This window comes from Eurytemora carolleeae, unplaced genomic scaffold (assembly GCF_000591075.1).
Source record: "Eurytemora carolleeae unplaced genomic scaffold, Eaff_2.0 scaffold1552, whole genome shotgun sequence".
Taxonomy (NCBI): Eukaryota; Metazoa; Arthropoda; class Copepoda; order Calanoida; family Temoridae; genus Eurytemora; species Eurytemora carolleeae.
Genome location: NW_019397545.1, coordinates 19,444 through 40,671, shown reverse-complemented (window position 1 = coordinate 40,671; position 21,228 = coordinate 19,444). Strand labels below are relative to the sequence as shown.

Below are 21,228 nucleotides of genomic sequence, written 5' to 3'. Positions count from 1 at the left end.
TAACTCTGATATTCAGGAATTTACCTTGGATAATTTTGGTTTCCATGTCGAAGATGATCTCTCTGGGATACCCAGTACAGATTGTGTTGATGGCATTCATCATTTCTTTGAAGCTCCCAGTTAGATGTATAGAGACATCATCTCTAAACCTGAGATATTTTGTAATATTAGTGAGGTTTTTTCCATTTCGCAGTTTTTTGAAAATTTTAAGTTCAGAAATTCTTAGAATTAATTCACTTCCCCTGGCTTTGGAACAATCACCCATGGAGAACCCATTGAGAGTTTTATATGTTCCTGTTGGCTGTTTAAAATAGGAATGATTCATGATACATTCTATTCACATTGCTATATATTTGACTGAGCTTTCATGAAGTTTAGCAAATTTTGCTGCAGTTGTTACACTTTCAATTAGTAACTCTTTTTTACAGTTTGAATATAGATCAGTGAAGTCCCCTTCTATTTCTCTTGAGGATCCCCATTTTCCAACTTTAGATTTTTTAATTCTATTGATGGCTTCTTGTATTCCATTTACAGAAGGCGACCATGTTGAAAACTTATTGTGAAATTCTTGTTCAATATAAAATAGCAAATGGCTTAAAATTTTATCTAATATTTTTTTAATCACTTTTATTGAGTCATTCATAGAACTTTTTATTCCTCTTGACGTTAGTTTTTTCGACATTTGAATGGTTTATTTGCTTTAATTTTAGGATTTTGGGTTGGAGTCTTAGTACCCCAATCTCGGGTTTTTTTATTTTAATGTTGAAGTCTGACTTTTTAAATATAGCACTGAGCTCATTTGGTAAATTATTAAAAGCGTTTTTAATGAAATTTATAATACTTTCTATGTACCATTTTTCATCTATTGTAGTTTTTCCAAAGTGCTGTTGAATATTAATTTTTTCGTACTGTTTCAGTAAATCAGATAGATACATATAAACATACCCAACATTTTTATCCCCTTCAAGTATAATTAACTTTGAATTGGTTTCGAATGCTTTTCTATAAAAGGTTTCGTTTGGGAGATTGTTTAATTTGGATTTATTTAAGTATAGTTGATTTTTAAAAGATTTTAACTCTTTTTTATAAGCAGTTTCAGCTACTGTTAAAAATTCATACAGTGGTTTTGAATTAACATGATTAGTTGTTTTCTGAAACCATTGAGCTACTTTACCAGAATTTATTTTTGTGTTTAGACTGAATTCTTGCAATAGAAAGTTTTCGAGAATCTTTCCTACTTCCATATTAAAGTTTGCAATCTCAGATTTTATGTTATACTTTGTTTTAGGAGTGTATTTTTTTCCTAATTTCAAGCTATCAATAATGCTTTCTCCGAGATTTTCATTTGAAATATTAAAAAAATTCTTTTCTGACAAAGATTTTTTAATTTCGCTTAGTTCATTTTCTGCGTATTTTTTCATTGACACATAGAGGCATTTAATTAAGTGATCTTCAAATGAATGAATAATTTGCTGTTCACAATTTAATAATAAAGTCTTGGTGTGGATTGATTTAATAGCTAAACAAATACGTATTCTTGTTCCATAATCCATTGTTTGAATGTCGTCTTCCATTTGAGAATAAAAAGTTTTCCAGTGTTCTTCAAATTCTTTACCTGATTGATATAACCTGGATTAGTTCTCCATTTATATATTTAGGGGTGATTTCCACGAAAATAGCGTTCAGTTCTAAATCTAACTGCTTCAAGTCTCTTTTCTGCTCAGAACTTATCCCGAACTTGGTAACGGATATAAAAGCATATATCAGCTCTATAAAATGAATAATGTTTTCTGAAATTAAATTACTATGAGATAAAACAAAAGTATACTGTATATCATTTTTTTTATTTCGACCCTTAACTTAATTCAATATTAATTGGTTTGAATTGATCTTTCCTGAATATATAAGCAGGTAAATAAATGAAGCTTTATAAAAACATGAAGTTAAGTTACTTGAGTAAATTGAAGAATTGGACACTATTGCTTCTAAAGGGGATGTCCTTTAAAGAAACTTTTTTTAAATTTTTTCCAAACTACATTTAAAATTAAGAGTAAAATACGAACTAAGCTTTAAATAGGTATTATTCAGAATCATCAAAAGAGTTTACTGGAAGTGTGTCTCCTGAATAAGTTGGAGAAATTATCGATGAAGGTGTTGATGATGGTGGGGATCTTGATGACGATCTGAGTGGAATAGGAGAAGATGTAGGTGGTTCTGTTCTTGAACTTCTGCTAGATTCATAATGAAGGTCAAGTTCGGTATCATCTTTAAAATACTCAGTCATCTTTTTTTGAGTTTTTTCCAACTTGATTTGTTTTTTATCTTCATAGGAATGCTCTTCTCTACGTTTCTTCGCAGGTATCTTCTTTGCCTGTTCAAATTGTGAGGAGAATTTTTCCTTGATAGGATCTATTGAAGAAACTCCTGAAGCCGAAAGTTGAGTTTTTGAAACTATAAGCTTCACTGTTTCTAAGCAGTTAAGCTTTGCTGGAATTTTAATAACCCAGTCTGAAGTGGTGACATGGAAACGAATCAACACGGAAACGACTCAACACGGAAATGCCTCAAAAAAACAGAATCATAAAACTAATTTAATGTCGTCTTCTCTCAACTTAAAATTAAAAAGACTATATTCTACTGATTTTCACAGCCATGGCCGCAGCGCTCGGTCTCCTAGACTGTTCTAGCCGTAGCGCACGGCCCCCTAGCCTGTCCTAGTCTCAGCGCTCGGCCCCCTTATAGCCATCCTAGCCGCAGCGCTCGGCCCCCTTTGTAGCCTGCGGCGCAACCTAACTTACCCTAAATTAATGGTAAAATAATTGTTAAATTTTTTTTAATGTTAGAAGACGACATTAAATTAGTTTTATGATTCTGTTTTTTTGAGGCATTTCCGTGTTGAGTCGTTTCTGTGTTGAGGCGTTTCCATGTCACCGTCTGAAGTAGGATTGAGGTTGTTTGAGGTTTTAAGACTTACGGTGTAGTTCCCCCAGAACACCATATACAAATCGATTTTAATCTTTTCGTTAAGATTTGTAATCTCTTGCTCTGTTCCAAATGACCAAACTTGAACTGATTCACCTTTTTTTTGACCTTGAAACAGAGATTCCAGCTTTTCTTTTCATTAGAATTGAGTCTAGGAACAAGATTCTCGACTATCTGTCCAAAGAACGGTCGGACACTTCTTTTACCAATATCCATTGGTTCTATAGGCTCCAAGGGTTCTGAATCCTTCCTTGATTCACTGTTAACATAGCTTTCTGGCCACATGAACTTCTTCCTGTACACATGTTCCGAATAAACGGTTTTATCTATATCAGGATCACTAATCTTTTCAGAGCTTTCTCCTTGACTAGATTTATTAATCTTTTTCTCTTCTTCTGTATCTTGATCTTCATCTTCTTTTGGTTTAACATTACTTTCGATAAACCCAGAATCATCATGAGTTCCCATGGTGTAATTCCTGATCATCTCTTCATCCATCTTGAAACCACCGAACAGAGTTATGAACCCGGATTTAAAGATGTGAACGAGGATTTATTTGCGTAGGAGCTTGATATTCCAAATTTAATTTTTAGGAAGCTTACACTCGGTTCTATCCCTGGTTGGGTTAGTTTAAACTCTTCTCGTAGAATTGAATTGAGGACTCTTCTAACAGCTAGATCAAAAACGAACGTTGTTTTCTCTTCTTGAGTTTGATCCTGCTTAGACAAGAAGTTTTGAATTTCTGGATTTGAGCAGTTTACTCCAGTTTTAAATGCACATCCACCACATATGTGTTCTTTTGCTAAATCATCTGTTCTATAACATTCAGCGTGAGAGAACCTGTCACAGGTTTTATATAATAGCATTCCATTCTCGTATGTTTGAATACTACATACACAAAAGATTGATCCTGGTTTCCGGGTTTTCCCATGTTCCGGTTTCCTTGATTTAGAAGAATTTGAATAATCAGGTTTAATTACTTGTTCTTCTTTGACTTTATTTTCCAAAAAAAATTTTTAAAAACCCCAAAAATATCAAGTAATTCAATTGAAATATTCGTCATTGAAGTATTCCATTGAAGTATATTCAACTAATTTCCTAAGTTCCTAGTTATTAAATATTAAAGCCTAAGGATTGATTAAACTCGTTTTTTCTTACTTCTTTGCATTCTTGTCTTGATTATAATGTCTAGATTCATTCCTTAGGTTCTGGAATGTCGAATATTCACGCCTCAATCTTGAGTCAGTTTTTTGCCTATAGAAATTGAAGCTGCAATATTATTTTTTTAAAGGATTTTGATTTAAAAACTTAAGATTTGAATCTATGAGTTTACAATATATTTTTGAATTTTTTCCAGTTTAGATTATGTAGTTTTTCTTACTTAGGATTTTCCATTTCTCTTCTTCTATCTTTAGACCCAGTCCTTAATCTGGAACTGACGTACTCCTGGTCTATTTAGCTCCTATAGATATTTTGTATTATTCAAATGATTTTAAATGATTTTAAAAAACACTCTTTTAAGTTTCTTTTTCCATAACTTTTTAAAATTTTTTTACTTATTTTTGATCGGTAATCTTCTTTCAATCTTACTTTTGATAATCAGATCTATCAGGAGATCTAGTTCTTCTTTCCTTAGGTTCGTTTTTTGCCATCAGGACATGTCTAAATCTACATGCTTTATCTCGCCAGCATCTCCCGTTTTGGTAGAACTTACAGATTTTATCCATTTGAGTTCTGAAATTTAATTCAATTAAATTTCTTTTCTTCTCGTTGTTCAACTTCAATTTGTAGGTTTTCTAAATCAATTCATTTCCACTTAATGAGTACTGCAAGATAGCTCCCTTAGTCTGGTTATTAACTGAAATAATTAGTACATTACTTATGAAAAGTATAGTACACTACCAAATTAAATGGATAGATCGACCTTAGAAGTATTCTTTATCATAGGTCCGTAGACGGGATACTACTATACATTCACCCCCAGTTTTTAGTTTGAATTAAGTAGCTGGCAAATTACGTTTCATTGAAATGATTAGAAATAACCTCTTTTAAAACCAAACTTTGAAGAAATTACCTAAAAATGTTCATCCTTAAGTTTTGGTGGTTAAAAACCAAGTGTACAAATAGGATTTCTTAGTTATGAAACGTTACAAAATTTTAAAATAATAAAGTTTAAGAAAAAATTGAAACATAAAAAATTCTGTCCCGTGATTTGAATTGTATAGTAGCCCAGTAACAAGGTAGAAGCACATCCAACAGTTTGCCTGAATAAAAACAACTTTAAAATTAGGTAGTTTCAAATTTTAGTGTGAAAAACGCCTTTTCCAAAAATTAGGTACCCATACACTGCGATATCTCATCTAATGTGAAAAGCTATCATGACCTGATTCTTGCTATACCTACAGAGTCCTCATTCGCCAGTGATAAGATTCTAGCTCTTCAGCTCATGTTAACTGCCTTGCTTAACCAGGTAGGAGAAGATGAGATATCGCAGTGTATGAGTAACTTTTGCAAGGTTTGGAAAAAGAATATTAACAACGAAGGTGACTGTGCTGAGTTCCTCATGAAGATCTTATCTTCTCTGGAGGATTATCTGAAGAATACTGTTCTCGAGGAAACCTTTGAAAGGTTGGTATACTCTACTGGTGAAGCTGGGGAGAAGGAGTCTTTTAAATACCTTAACCCCAGCAGACAGGACACCAAGTTGGAGCAGGAAATTTGTGGTACTTTCAAGGAGCTCACTTCACACCTGTTCTTCTCTATTAATTGGGTAGCAGAAACTGGTGAACGAGAAATCAGAAAAATGCACTTCATGACAGATCTCAACTCGAGGGTTTTAAATAAACTGTCGGCACCGATGAAGCACAACTTCTCTAGCTACAAACTTACTGCAGTGATTGTACACAAGTTCAAGTTAAACAAACCCCACTACAAGGTGTTTGTCAAGTCTGGATCAAACTAGATTCTACACAATGATGAGATCATCACGAAAACAAGTCAAAAAGCAGTACTAGAGACTTGTGGGAACTCAGGTGGCGTGGAAGATCAGCCCCTAGCTACCATGTTAATATACACTTCTCTAGAGAATTCCTCCGATTACCGTATCCCTCCACATCTAACTGAGAGATATTGTAAGTTGTTCTTGCACCCTAAGCGAGAAGTGATGATGACTGAGTATTATCACTAGGGATTTCTTCAGCTCTTCTCACAGGTTAGTGGAAGAGAACAATGTAGAGGTGTCTCATTTCGAGAAGGAGGTTAGGCAGTACCTGGCTCCTTAGTTTGCCTTTAGCCTTGTGTCCTTCTAACTCCAAACCACCTGTTCTGGGTATGGAGGTGAGATAAAGGTGGAGAGTCGTCAGATTATCTTAAGTGACACATTCTCTTCTCTTGCTAGTGGATCAAGATCAATCAGGCTACTACTTTTTGGATGTTTGGAGTTGTCAGACGTAGAGCCAAGAGAACAGTTGACAAGTATTTGTATCAAGACCTTCAGGAACAACTCTTTCTCCAGCGACTTATACTTTTCTTGGATGTCAGGCGAAACTGTCGCCAGCTGGGCTATAGACAGCGGAATTAAGAAGTATACCCCCTTTCTTGTAAACGGTGAAACTGCACTGAAGCTTGAAGAACATTCTCTGCTATCCTCTCTCTCCCAGGATGGATGTATTGCGGTTCTCGTCTAATGATCTATCCGGAAACCTGGAGGAGCACCTCACAAGTCTCTTCAACACAGTCAGAATCCAGTTGATTTCAGAGAAGGAAGAATGTTGGATCGAGGCCAACTACAACACTTCTTCTGAGCAGGTTTATATGGAGGTGGGGAGAATATTCAACCATGACTCAAGGAAGGTTCAGATCAGGACCCTTGACAGTGCTGGGGTTCCAGGACCACCTATACCATCTACTGAAGATCTAAAACCTCTTCTGGAGAATCTGCATGCCTACAGACAGCCCCGAATTCTGAGAATCAGACTACTTGATATGGAACTTGTGGAGTATGAGGAGCTTTCTGACGTTACTGTCACGTCTAGATTTAAACAAGCCAAGGCAGTTAAACCTCAAGATAAATCTGTCTTTTAACACTCCCCTTCACTGTCTCCGGGAAAAGGGACTTGGGATGTGATTTCGAATTGCTTGCACGTGAGGGAAGTGACCGGCTATCTTAACCCACACGTATGATACAACATATGAGCCCTTGAAATTAGTGCTGGCTGAAAAGCTAAGCTGTCCCTAAAGCTGCGCATAGGGACAGATAAAAAGATAAAACATAATTTTAAAAAAGTTTTCTATTCACCGAGATTTGTATATCATTGTTAATCATATAGCTTTTATTTCGCTCGACCATTGCACCTGCAAATAAAATTTGTATAAGGGTGTACATTTAGGCGGTCAGGACAGCTTCAAAGATAAAATTAACTTTACGTGGCAAAACCAAGCTGTGCTAACCAACACAGCTGTTTAGTTAAAAGTACGATATTTTACTACTGTCCTATTCAGCCACTCTATACAGAGATCCGAGAGGGGGGCATGTTAAGGCGGTAAGAACAGCTTCCAAGAAATTATTAAATTAACGGGTCACAACCAAGCTGCGATAAATGTTTAATATTTTGAAAGGAGTTTCAGGGGTTATCTAATAACTCCAAACATACATGCAGTTTTAAGAGAAAATATGACGAGATGTATGGCCCAAAGCATACCTAAAAGTTTGTGGCTAACAAAAGCCCATGAGCCGCTTTACATGGCCATGCATGTGGCTCTCCTAGCGTGCACAATCCAAGTATCCAAGTATCCCCTCTCTATACTCTTTGAATTTATAATAGAATTAGTAAAATCTTAGCTGCTACCACAGGGCTTAGGTTAGCTCCAAAACCTTGCTGTTAACACATTCCCTGTACCCTCTATGGTTTGGAGCACTGATCACAACTGTACTGAAGCCATACCATTCCCTCCTTTCCTCACTTCACTCAGTTTAACTGTATTCTGTTCTCAAGGATGTTGTCTTCCTAAGTTCTCTGATACTCTCCTCCACTGCTTTCAGGATCGCAGGTACTGTGCTTCGTCTAATGGTTTAGCAAGTCGGATAAGTCATTCGAAATCACATCTCAAGTCCCTTTTCCAGGAGACAGTGAAGGGGAGGGTTAGAAGACAGATTTATCTTGAGGTTTAACAGCCTCAGCTCTTTTAAATCTAGACGACAGAGCGTGACAGTAATGTCAGAAAGCTCCTCATACTCCACAAGTTCCATATCAAGTAGTCTGATTCTCAGAATTCTGGACTGTCTGTGGGCATGCAGATTCTCTGGAAGAGGTTATAGTTCTTCGGTAGATGGTATAGGTGGTCCTGGAACCCCAGCACTGTCAACAGTCCAGATCTGAACTTTGCTTGAGGCATGGTTGAATATTCTCCCCACCTCCATATAAACCTGCTCAGAAGAAGTGTCACAGTTGACCTCGATCCAACATTCTTCCTTCTCCAAAATCAACTGGATTCTGACCGTGTTGAAGAGACTTGTGAGGTGCTCCTCCAGGTTTCCGGATAGATCATAGACGAGAACTGCAATACATCCATCCTGGGAGAGAGAGGATAGCAGAGAATGTTCTTCAAGCTTCAGTGCAGTTTCACTGTTTACAAGAAAGGGGTGTATACTTCTTAATTCCGCTGTCTATAGCCCAGCTGATGACAGTTTTGCCTTACATCCAAGAAAAGTAGAAGTCGCTGGAGAAAGAGTTGTTCCTGAAGGTCTTGATACAAATACTTGTCAACTGTTCTCTTGGCTCTACGTCTGACAACTCCAAACATCCAAAATGTAGGAGCCTGATTGATCTTGATCCACTAGCAAGAGAAGAGAACGAGTCACTTAAGCTAACCTGACGACTCTCCACCTTTACCTCACCGCCGTACCCAGAACAGGTGGTTCAGAGTTAGTAGGACGTGAGGCTAAAGGCAAAAAAAGAGCAAGGAACTGCCCAACCTCCTTCTCGAAATGAGACACCTCTACATTGTTCTCTTCCACTAATCTGTAAGAAGAGCTGAAGAAATCCCCAGTGATATTACTCACAGTCAGCATCACTTCTCGCTTAGGGTGCAAGAACAACTTAAAATATCTCTCAGTTAGATGCGGAGGGATACGGTAATCAGAGGAATTCTCTAAAGAAGTGTATATTAACATGGTAGCTAGGGGCTGATCTTCCATGCCACCTGAGTTCCCACAAGTCTCTAGTACAGCTTTTAGACTTGTTTTCCTGATCATCACATCATCCTGTAGAATCCAGTTCGATCCAGACTTGACAAACACCACATAGTGGGGTTTGTTTAACTTGAACTTGTGTACAATCACTGCAGTAAGATTGTAGCTAGAGAAGTTGTGCTTCGTCGGTGCCGACAGTTTATTTATAACCCCAGAGTTGACATCCCTCACGAAGTGCATTTTTCTGATTTCTCATTCACCAAATTCTGCTACCCGGTTAATAGAGAAGAACACATGTGAAGCTAGCTCACATAAAAGACTCCTTCTCTCCAGCTTCACTAGTAGAGTATACCAACTAGCAATAAATTGATAGATTTTTTGAAAAATTCAAATTCATTATTAATGAGCCATAAATGCTTTTGACAATCCAATATTGAAATTTTCTACTTATTAATGTAAGAGAATCATGTTTGTTAAAATTTGGGGGGGGGGGGGGGAGAAGAACAGGAATAATTAAAGAAACACCACCACTTGTTATTATTGTTTCATGTGGAAAAATATTAAAGTCAGCAAAGTATGTGCATAACTCCAGCATAGTGATCACTGATTTCCCTAGGGCTTGATTTATGTCAATGATATTAATAGAGTCCCCAAACCATGATTTCTGCTCTTTAATCATGTCTGCTTGACAGGCGTATGCTAGAACTCTGTCCTCCAAATGCCCTCTAATATCTAGACCATTCTTATTTGCAAGAGCTTGCACGTGAGGGAAGTGGCTGGCTATCTTAACCCACACGTATGATACAACATATGAGCCCTTGAAATTAGTGCTGGCTGAAAAGCTAGGAAGCTGTCCTTGAAGCTGCGCACAGGGACCTCATCATTGTGTAGAATCCAGTTTGATCCAGACTTGACAAACACCATGTAGTGGGGTTTGTTTAACTTGAACTTGTGTACAATCACTGCAGTAAGTTTGTAGCTAGAGAAGTTGTGCTTCATCGGTGCCGACAGTTTATTTAAAACCCTCGAGTTGAGATCTGTCATGAAGTGCATTTTTCTGATTTCTCGTTCACCAGTGTTCGCTACCCGGTTATTAGAGAAAAACAGGTGCGAAGCGAGCTCCTTGAAAGTACCATGAATTTCCTGCTCCAACTTGGTGTCCTGTCTGCCGGGGTTAAGGTATATAAAAGACTCCTTCCCCCCAGCTTCACCAGTAGAGTATACCAACCTTTCAAAGGTTTCCTCAAGAACAGTATTCTTCAGATAATCCTCCAGAGAAGATATGATGTCCATGAGGAACTCAGCACAGTCACCTTTGTTGTTAATATTCTTTTTCCAAACCTTGCAAAAGTTACTCATACACTGCGATATCTCATCTTCTCCTACCTGGTTAAGCAAGGCAGTTAACATGAGCTGAAGAGCTAGAATCTTATCACTGTTGAATGAGGACTCTGTTGGTATAGCAAGAATCAGGTCACAATAGCTTTTCACATTAGCCAGAACCTGTAGAATTGAGCTCATGAAACAGATGCTTTCAGGGTTAGGAATCCCAACCGTCAGACTGATCTTATTCACCACCTTGTTCTTCTTCAAGACCGTACCAGATGTACTAGCTTCACATACTTCATCGGGTTTCTTCCTCTTCTTCACCATGATTCTTGCAAAGCAGATGTAAACCAAGGGTTGATGGTGTTCTTATTTTTGCTTGGTTTTGACTCTAACTATCTTCATAAATATTATTGAAAGTGCTAGAAAATTCATAAAATGCAGTAACAGGGTCATTTATCATTATAGATGTCCAGTCATTTAGTTGCAATATTTCCCTAAACTTAGCTTTATTTTCAATTGAAGTATTTCTAATTAAAATTGGTTGACTCTCAGGAATATCTTTATTTTGAGGGCACTTTGTTATCGAAAAAACAGGTAAGTGATCAGATGAACTTGAATAAATAATCCCGGACTCTTTTAATCTCGGTTTGTGTTGAATCAATTCAGATATAAAAAATCATAAACAACTAATATAAATCGTAATATAAAAAACGACAAGAATCTACCTGTTCATCTTGAGTCCTCAGGTTTTGTACCCCTGCACATTCAGACACGCCTTTCTCGCATATAAGTCAGTCTGCAATGGTGACAATTCTGGGGTAAATACTAGACAAAATATACAAACTATAACCTTGTAAAGGAAGCACTTTAACATCATACTAATATAAAAAAATCCGAAATCAAAGTACCAATTCTACTTGTGGAAAATGAGGCGCCAAAAGTAGTTGCAAACCTAGGGGGCATTTAAAACCAAATCTAATCATCTTCAATATAATCTATTAGGTATATAAAGATGACAATAGACTCTCACTTGCTCATGCTTATTCAGAAACAATGGTCCCAAGTCAAAATGAAACTGATGTGAAGTAATAAAAATCATGAGGATAAATATCACTTCAAACACTTAATAGAAACTGACCCAGGATCCCCACTTCAGTCTGTCGGCGTAAATCTCATTTCGACCAATTGGAGCCGACAACCTGCACAGGCCCTAAACCTTCACACATAGCGAAATAATATTTGGTCCCTGAACCAACTAACGAGGGTTTTATAACACTCAACAGTTTAAATTAGAATAAATGTGGCTAAGAAGTGTGGCAGAAGTTTCTGATATATGTGTGGGCAAAGTAATTAGCGAAAGTTGAGAATGTGATAACAGGGTGTTTAAAAAGTTAGATGTAGCATTGTGAGAATTGTTTATAAGCAAGTTAATATTGAGATCTCCCAGTATTTCAACTTCCTCAGCTATGTTTAAGATTTTGTCAAACGAAATTTTTTTAAGAATTTTATCTAATATTTCAGTAAAATTATCAAAACTAGAATTGGGAGGTCTGTATATGATACCAATTATTTTGAATTTCTTAAGAGAAACTTTTACCTTTCCTGCAAATTGAGAACACAATTTGACTGTAGCTTATCCTTTGCAATAGTGGCAATAATACTTTTCTTTAAACCATTAGCTGACTACGATTTGATATCTACATTTTCTAGTTTAACTCTTCTAATATTTTAGGAACTTAAATGAAATTATTGATGTGAGGTTTGTTTTTTGGAATGATTTCATCAGAGAAATCCAGATTTTGGAACATATTCCTCTACCAAATATTCTTAAGAAGCTAGTTACAAACAACAGGTTGATCGTTCTCCAAGAGAATATTTACAGGTAAAGTTGAGTGTATATTTTAAAAAATCCCCCTCTTTTGGGAAATCATTTATTTTCCCCAGAAATTGTATTTTATACTTTATAAATGATTTTTTGGATAAAAACTATCAAAAAGAAAGAAAAAGCTTCCTTCTGATTCATCAAAAATCATTTCCCCCCCCCTCCCGGTGTGGGGCTTTTACTTAAATTTCTGGAATAGAGACATCTAGTGGCGAAACTCAGAAGGTCCTAATCCGACCTAATACGACCTAAATCTGACTTAAGGGCACTGGTTAGGTTGTGACCAGTTATGACCAGTTTAGTAATCCAACCAAGCAAGACCTAATCTGACTTAAGGGTCAAGTCATGAACAGCTAGGACCAGTTAGGTAAAGCAACCAAGTCAGACCTAATCCAACCCAATCCAGTTAGGTGTCCTGACTTAACTCCACCAATCACGACCAAATCCGACCTAAGTGGATTGGTCAGGTTAAGACCAGTATGAGACCAGTTAGGTAACTTGACCTAACCCGACCTAACCTGACCAAACACAACCTAGGGGGACTGGTCATGTTCCGACCAGTTAGGTCTTCTAACATAACTCAACCAATCTCGACCAAATCCGACCTAAGTGGATTTGTCAGGTTAAGACCAGTATGAGACTAGTTAGGTAACTCAACCTAACCCGACCTAACCTGACCAACAAGACCTAGGGGGCTGGTCATGTTCCGACCAGTTAGGTCTCTTGACATCTCAGCCAATCTTGACCAAATTCGACCTAAGTGGATTAGTCAGGTTAAGACCAGTATGAGACCAGTTAGGTAACTAAACCAAACCTGACCTAACCTGACCAAACACGACCTAGGGGGACTGGTCATGTTCCAACCAGTTAGGTCTCCTGACATAACTCAACCAATCTTGACCAAATCCGACATAAGTGGATTGGTCAGGTTAAGACCAGTATGAGACCAGTTAGGTTATTCTAACTAACCCGACCTAACCTGATCAAACACAACCTAGGGGGACTGGTCATGTTCCAACCAATTAGGTAATCACATAACCCGACCTAACCTGACCTAACCTGACCTAAGGGGACTGGTCATATTGCGACCAGTTTGGTAATCTGACATAACCCGACCAAACCTGACCTATTTCGACCTAATGGGACTGGATGCTCGGTGTCGCTGGTTGCTAGGGATGCTGTACAATACAGAAAGGGGGGGGGGGGTAAAAATTGTACATCAAAATACTACCTTTTTCATTCTTTTTGATAGTTTTTTGTATTATTTGAAGGTTAGGTTAGGTTAGGTTAAGACAATTTCTGGGCTGAGTGCTGCGGCTAAGACAGGTTGGGGGGCCAAGTGCTGTGGTTAGGACAGGCTAGGGGGCCAGGCGCTGTGGCCACAAGTCCATATAACAGCTATAAGACCACGTGCTAGTAGGTCAGATGTGTAATATATAGCGGATTTTTCGTAGGTCAGAAATGGGGTATAGCGGATTTGCGTAGGTTGAAAAATACACCACCCTGAAGCTTTGTCAAAGATTTTAGTTAATATTTTAGATACAGATTTAGTAGGCCAAAATATCGCTTATTTGGATCCTAATAAGACAAATGATGCTGACCCATGACCAATTTAATTGAGTCTAATTGGTTTCTATATTAGGAGGGTGAGCAGAGGTTAAAGTTTGAACAGAAGAGGAAGATGCATTACAATGAGTTTCAAGCAATTAAAATAGCTCGAGCTCTCATGCCGGAGGAAGGAGGTAATAACATTGCACTTTTAAAGGGACAGTTCACATTATTGTTACATTCATTAAAATCTTTTGAATTATTTTTTCCCAATGGTTTGATATCTTCTTAAACTTTATAACTTCTCAGGGGTAAGTTTTTCTTGATAAAGCCGATATCATACTATGTGCTTGTTNTAAAAAATAAAGAAAAAATTTAAAATCTGGTTTTTATTGTTTAAATGTTTATGTTTAGGATTAAAACTCGGAAATTGGTCCATTACCAACGTTCTGTACCATTTATAGTGCCGTGCCCTTGTGAGCCATAATTCACAAGAGCCAGGACCCTGTGCGCGCCTACGCACAGGAACAGGGCCCCTGTGCACGCCTACGCACAGGAGCAGGGCCCCTATGCGCGCCTAAGCACAGGAGCAGGGCCCCTGTGCGGTATAACTCACATGCAGTCCTGGTATGTGAGAAAAACCGCACAAAATAATACACTCCCTCACAGTGTGTGCGGAGTAGCGCACACGGACTGGACTGTGTGTGAGATTTACAAACAAGATGTGAGATACTTCGCACAGAATTTACTTTCCATCTCACATGAGATTAAATAACATTATGTGCGATAGATTGCAACGGTATGGGGACAATGCGATAGTTCGCACATTCTGTGCGATTTTCCTCCATGACTTTCTAGCAGTGCATTGTAGAATGTCTGTAAAATGTTTTCATGTTCATTGTACAATCTAAAATCATGACTTGAAAATAAAAGTAGTCATCCTATTTCATAGTTTTCTGGTTCTCATTGTATTAAATTATAACTGTGCAGAAGTCTCGATAGTCTGAATAGTCTCCTCATTCGTTGATAAACCTGTAAAGTGTACTTTGGTGTGTCTCTGTTTAGTTTTATTCCCGAACTAATAAACCCCTTAACTGATTTGCCTCAAATTTGGATTGGTGAAGCACAGGAAGTTTCCTAGCTTGGCTTTAAAAAATCCTGCAAATCTTCAGGTAAAGCTGAAGTTCCAAGCTAGTTACCTAGATATCTATCCATCTATCCTACCTGAACCTGGACTCTGAAGTCCACAGTATAGATAGTTTAACAGATACAAGTCCTATCCCAACAGCTAGGTTGGGTCCTCTATCTATCTGTCCTACCTGAACCTGGATTCTGTAGTCCACTGTATAGATAGTTTATCAGATACAAGTCCTATCCCACAAGCTAGGCTGGTTCCTCTATCTATCTATCCTACCTGAACCTGGACTCTGTAGTCCACTGTATAGATAGTTTATCAGATACAAGTCCTATCCCACCAGCTAGGCTGGGGCCTGGATGATAAACTCGACCTAAAAGTTCAATTCTTTATTAGCGATAAAATTTTCAAAAATAAAGTTCGAAAAAACTTAAATGGGACATCTACTTGCAGACTTTCTTTTTCGATACTTTCCCCCAGAAGACTAAATTAATGAATTAGCACCTTTAAACAAAAGGAAGTGAGTTTCTGCCACAAACTCAAACTGTTTAATCCATCTATCTTAGCAACCGGAGAGTAAAAGTGTTCAATATTTTAAACTAAGATAAATTGTTATAACTAAATTCATAATTTGAAACATCTCGAGTCTACGACATTGACTTGTGCAAAGATATAGAGATTAGAAAATAAGAGTTTGAGGCAAAGTCGGAATTTTTGTGCGTTAAAGGAAAACAATTTACTTGTCAGTTAAGGCGTTGATTAAACGTTATATTTATTTACCAGTGTTTGGCACCATACATATAAGATTAGGTTTGAAGGGTTGGACAAGAAGTTCTTCTGCCCAGTTATGCTCCAGGTACCAATTCTCTTCACCTCTATTATATACAAGATTAGGATTAAAGGATTGGAACTATTATACTCCAGTTCTTCTCTCCGCTAATCATATATGAATATATATATAATTATATATATAAATATATATATATACAAGATTAGGTTTAAAGGATTGGAACTATTATACTCCAGTTCTTCTCTCCGCTAATCATATATGAATATATATATAATTATATATATAAATATATATATATACAAGATTAGGTTTAAAGGATTGGAGCAGTTATGCTCCCGTTACCAGTTTTCATCTCATCTAATCGTACATTACTATAATAGTATAGATTAATGCTAGTATGTTGTTGATGTTAATTTGAAAAATTAAATCTATTTATTTTAGTCATAAGTGCATCCTGAATTTGATGGTTTCAAAATTATTAACAGCTTAACAATTTTATTTTGTATTGAGCTAACGTAATAAAGAACTATCAAATCACTGCTATCTCAAAAGATTATGGTTTTAAATTACTCGTCTTACCTTATCTTTAGTTTTTTGATATGAGTAAATACTATAGGACGGTCCAGACTTCGAACAAAGTTTCTTTCTCTAAAAAGAAAAATCTTAATTTTCGATTTTAACTCATAGATTAGAATACTTTTATATAGTCCATAAACAATACATCACTATAGTCGGTATTCATTTCTATTTTTTGCATTTCTGACACATAAAAATTTTTAAAAATGTTAGAAATTGTTTTCTATTCGTTTTAACTTTCTCGGTTTTAGAAAATAAACAAGAATTTCTAGATCTTTCGATCTTCAAACTCTTTGTAACATACAAATTAAGAAAAGTTTTTTGAATTTTTTTTTGGTGGGAGCAAATATCAACATACTGATAAAACAGCCCAAGAAATAAAAGGCTTTTTTGATGCGAAGTCGACCATTTCTCAACAAAATTTTTTATCTTAGAATAATAAAAATTGTATCAAACCTGCCACACAAAGATATGTACTTAAATTCCTCCATGTACCGTCCAGTCTCATTCGGCTTCAATCTTTACATGTAACAGTTAACACTATGAACTTGATTTTGAAATAGTATTTTATCATTATATTGAATTTTTTTCATAAAGAAAACCTTTTGAAGAAGTTGTAAAGTAGTTTCTTTTCTTTGAGCGCAGCAGTGAAATGCTTCATACGTGAATCATCCTTAAAAATGATCGAAAATAAATTATATCTGACATATCGTGCCACACCAAGCGCAGCGTTTTGTGACACAAAATAATTATATTCTTTTATCCTCCAACCTGAAAAAGCATCCCATTGTGATCAACGTAGTAAAAATATTCACGTATTCCAGGAGTTGGACTTTGACCCTAAAATTAATTTGGACCTTAGTAACTTATGCAAAACTTACAACAACATAATAATTCTTTAGACACGACGTTCAATACACTAATGGTTTAAGACTGCATCGTTTGGGATTTAGACAAGGCTTTTAAAATACTTGACATAATTGCAGTTTAAAGGAAGTAATCGACAAGGAGGGATAGTTGAGTTGAGACTACAGTAGAATGGGATTAAATTACAAAAGATGTTTAAAAGAGAGTGGCCGCAAGGAGGGATAGTTGAGTTGAGACTACAGTAGAATGGGATTAAATTACAAAAGATGTTTAAAAGAGAGTGGCCGCAAAGAGGGATAGTTGAGTTGAGACTACAGTAGAATGGGATTAACAAAAGATGTTTAAAAGAGTGGCCGCAAGGAGGGATAGTTAAGTTGAGACTACAACAGAATGGAATTAAATAACAAAAGATGTGGCCGCAAGGAGGGATAGTTGAGTTAAGACTACAAAAGAATGGAATTAAATAACAAAAGATGTTTTAAAGGGAGTGACCGCAAGGAGAGATAGTTGAGTTGAGACTACAGTAGAATGGGATTAAATAACAAAAGATGACTTAAAGAGAGTGGCCGCAAGGAGGGATAGTTGAGTTGAGACTACAACAGAATGGAATTAAATAACAAAAGATGTTTTAAAGGGAGTGACCGGCAAGGAGGGATAGTTGAGTTGAGACTACAATAGAATAGAATTAAATAGCAAAATATGTTTTACGGTGTGTAATTAACGAGAAGAGCAAACCCCGTTATTCTAATTGTTTAGAGGCAGGCTAATCCAGAGGTTCCCCTCGAAACATTTTTTTACAACTTTTTAAAAAATCGGACGAAAAACATAACAAAAATTGTGCCTACAATGTTCAGTAACAGAATAAGAAAATGCGCTCTTACTTAGCAATTATACAACGCAAGAAAGAATCCTTGACTATCGTTTTAACACTAGGTTAGGAACCCATCTTTAATACCTGTACATATTCGGCTTTGGCTCGGTTGCAGAAGTTTCTATAATAAAATACTAATTTCAGTTAAGTGTTTGCTGGTTCAATTTATCCAAAAATACGCTTTCGTTACAATTTACTGCTTATATGTTAAAACAATTCAGTGAATTAACTTACTAATTTTTGATGCATTGAAATACTTGCATGGAGGAAATAAGCTTAGATTTTCTTATAGAGGTGTTTGAACTGAAGACTAACACTGTGTCAAGATAAAATTAAACCTGCAAGAAAGTTCAACTAACCACACATGGTTCAACTACAGGGTGTCCCAAAAAACATGGGAATTCAGTGACGAATTCGATATCGTCTTTGTTATGAATTAGCATTGTAATACCTAATTTCAAAAGCCATAATATTATTATGTCTTTATTATGTATTTAATGAAACGGGTAAAAGACTGCAAAGATGTGTCTATAATGTCTCCGCAAGATGAACAGTGAATACGGACAAGTTTACTCTGTTTGTATACTGTAATTTTCTTGTTTTACTAAGTACAACCGGTTGCAGTCAAAACATAAACAAACAAAATGTAAACATAGCAGACGAAACTCTTACAGATTACAGCTTTCTCAGTAGGTATCACTATACTAAATCAAAGAATTATTTGAAAAGACGATATCGAATTCGTCACTGAATTCCCATGTTTTTTGGGACACCCTGTACTATTTACTGCAAGTCTACAGAAAAAAACGGGAACATTTTATCTTCTTCGTTACTTTGCATTTACGGTTGAAAAAACTATGCATAAAATTTTTGTTTTTCACTGACGAAGGACTACTTAACATTTTGACATTGCATCGACTTTAAACCAGTGCTTAGGATCCCTTCCAATTTGATGCAGATGCGGGTTATTTTTCTTTTTCGCTTATTTGTATGCTTTACTCAAACAACCATTTAGAAATAAGGACACTTAATAATCTCTCTTTTTTTAACAGTTTATACGGATCCGTATTTAAATCAGTCTACTTGAATACATACCTAAAATGTGAACATCTAATACTAATCATTGTTTTTAACATATCTGAAAGCAGAATTGCGATTTAAACATTTATTAATTTGAGAATACATAATTGCAAAATGTTGATTTTATTACAATACAAATTATGCGTAGCACATATTTTTAAACTCTCTAAACATTAGATGGTTAGATACTTTAAGTTTGCCCAATGAATTAAACAGAATATTTTTAACGTTTTTACAAGAAGAGAGACCTGAGGTCTGAACTTTTAAAGGATTATCCCTTCTTATAGGATTAATCCATCCATATCTTTTGCAATCCGAAGGATAGAGTTGAATCTTCTTAAATCAGAAACCAACAAATTTATTTTTAAACAAGAGTTAGCTGTTCTTAACAGATTAAAGCATATGATTGGTTCAGATTAAGTTTTCAGATTGAACATCGGACCCAGGGGTTGTAGTTAAACTAATCAGTTTAGCTAGATAGAATGTTAAAAACCAGGATTAAATTATATAATGTTTTCATCAACGAACTTATTAGGAGTGATGCTTGTTTTTAGAATGTATTTATCTGTATATCATGCACGAATATCAAATCTTAAAACTAGATCTTTCCGTGCTAACTTTTCTTCTTCTACTATCTTGGAGTTCTCCAAGCAGGAGAACTAGCTTCTGTTGTTCTGGAAGACCAAGGACTCCGTCCTGGAGTATCTTGTAGAGATCTAGTCGGTATATTCATTTATTTTACGTATAAATACAAGGGCATGTATTGACTTTTCAACTTTCGTGGACAAATATGGCGTCAACCGCTGCCCCCCCCCATCCCTTTCAAAACAAATTCTTTCTTTTTAAAAACAGAGATTAGCGATAAAACCTCAAAAAAATCCTTTTTTAATGATTCCACACTTTGGAGGCGGAAAAGATTCACATTATGAAGGGGGAATGATAATTTAAAAAAATCTTAAAAGTAAGATTATATTAATCAAACAAATGTATGTTAAAAAAGTTAAAGAAATGAAGCATATCCTCTCCTAGGTGTGTCCCGTGGGGTTCGGAAATACTGAGGTTCCTAAACATAGCGAATTAAGTAAGTAAGTCAGCAAGTAAATAAATAAACAAGTGAACAAGTGAACACTTGAGCACTTGAGCACTTGAGCACTTGAAATTAGACGAATAGACGAATAGACGAATAGACGAATAGACGAATAGACGAATAGACGAATAAACGAATAAACGAATAAACGAATAAACGAATAAACGAATAAACGAAGTAAAGAATAAAATAACAAACCAACAAACCAACGAACAAACGAACAAACGAACAAACAAACAAACAAACAAACAAACAAACAAACAAACGAACAACGAACAAACGAACAGACGAAGTNGAATAGATGAATAGATGAATAGATGAATAGATGAATAGATGAATAGATGAATAGATGAATAGATGAATAGATGAAAAGACGAAGAGATGAAAAGATAAATAGATGAAAAGATGAACAAAAGAATAAATGAATGAATGAATAAAAGGATGAATGAATGAATGAATAAACTCTACCTGTGAGACTGTTGCCAGAAATTGACCGCAAGGGGAGAACGCGAACTCGTTGATACAACTCCCATTCACAAACAATCTGCCAATCAATTGATTAATTCATCAAATTTCAATCAATCAATCAAACAAAAATAAATCAAATATCAATCAATCAGTCAAAAATCAATCAATTAGTTAATCAAATATCAATCAATCAATCAATAACTAAATTTCAATCAATCCACTAAACAAATATCAATCAAATAATTCAAGCAACCAATCAATTAATCAAAAACTTTTGTTGAGGATAGCTTCAGGGACTTGATAACAGACAGGTGCTGTTCAATAATTAAAAACATTACTTACCTTGAAATTGGATTTTTGGGTGGTTTAGATTTGCAAGTATAATAAGTGTAACCAGTACCCTGCCGGGTCGAATGAAAATAG

The 21,228-nt window shown here is 35.9% G+C and overlaps 1 protein-coding gene and 2 long non-coding RNA genes across 4 annotated transcripts in view; all 3 read right to left on the bottom strand.

The window, feature by feature from the left end:
- Nucleotides 1–3,914: 3,914 nt before the first annotated feature.
- LOC111714829 (uncharacterized) overlaps nucleotides 3,915–21,228 on the bottom strand; it is an 18,844-nt gene continuing 1,530 nt past the window's right edge. The window contains exons 3-4 of the long non-coding RNA XR_002768088.1: nucleotides 19,941–19,946; nucleotides 3,915–3,924 (exon numbers count right to left, since the gene is read on the bottom strand). This is a non-coding gene — a long non-coding RNA (uncharacterized LOC111714829). The remainder of the gene's footprint in view (nucleotides 3,925–19,940; nucleotides 19,947–21,228) is intronic.
- Nucleotides 3,931–5,685, bottom strand: LOC111714830 (uncharacterized). Its single transcript, XR_002768089.1, has 3 exons — nucleotides 4,573–5,685; nucleotides 4,364–4,444; nucleotides 3,931–4,236 (listed from the first exon to the last, which is right to left on the bottom strand). It is a non-coding gene; the product is annotated as an uncharacterized LOC111714830 (long non-coding RNA).
- LOC111714827 (UPF0598 protein C8orf82 homolog) lies at nucleotides 15,291–19,304 on the bottom strand. Of its 2 annotated transcripts, XM_023490029.1 has the most exons (8): nucleotides 19,266–19,304; nucleotides 18,255–18,291; nucleotides 17,204–17,272; nucleotides 17,035–17,105; nucleotides 16,889–16,951; nucleotides 16,436–16,504; nucleotides 15,847–15,941; nucleotides 15,313–15,439 (listed from the first exon to the last, which is right to left on the bottom strand). In XM_023490029.1, the coding sequence occupies exons 1-8, from the start codon at nucleotides 19,292–19,294 to the stop codon at nucleotides 15,342–15,344; spliced, it is 531 nt and encodes a 176-aa protein (XP_023345797.1). In that variant the 5' UTR covers nucleotides 19,295–19,304; the 3' UTR covers nucleotides 15,313–15,341. The 2 variants fall into 2 exon arrangements, with proteins under 2 accessions (XP_023345799.1, XP_023345797.1); XM_023490031.1 differs by lacking the exon at nucleotides 17,204–17,272 and having other exon boundaries at nucleotides 15,291–15,439.

What these genes read in the sequence shown, in the direction of transcription:
- LOC111714827 (XM_023490029.1), bottom strand. Translation starts at nt 19,294, where the DNA reads ATGATTAGTATTAGATGTTCACATTTTAG. An exon ending in CTTTACAACTTCTTCAAAAG is followed by an intron (nt 16,952 to 17,034) that starts GTTTTCTTTATG and finishes TTACATGTAAAG; the next exon opens with ATTGAAGCCGAATGAGACTG. An exon ending in ATCAAAAAACTAAAGATAAG is followed by an intron (nt 15,942 to 16,435) that starts GTAAGACGAGTA and finishes TGTATATAATAG; the next exon opens with AGGTGAAGAGAATTGGTACC.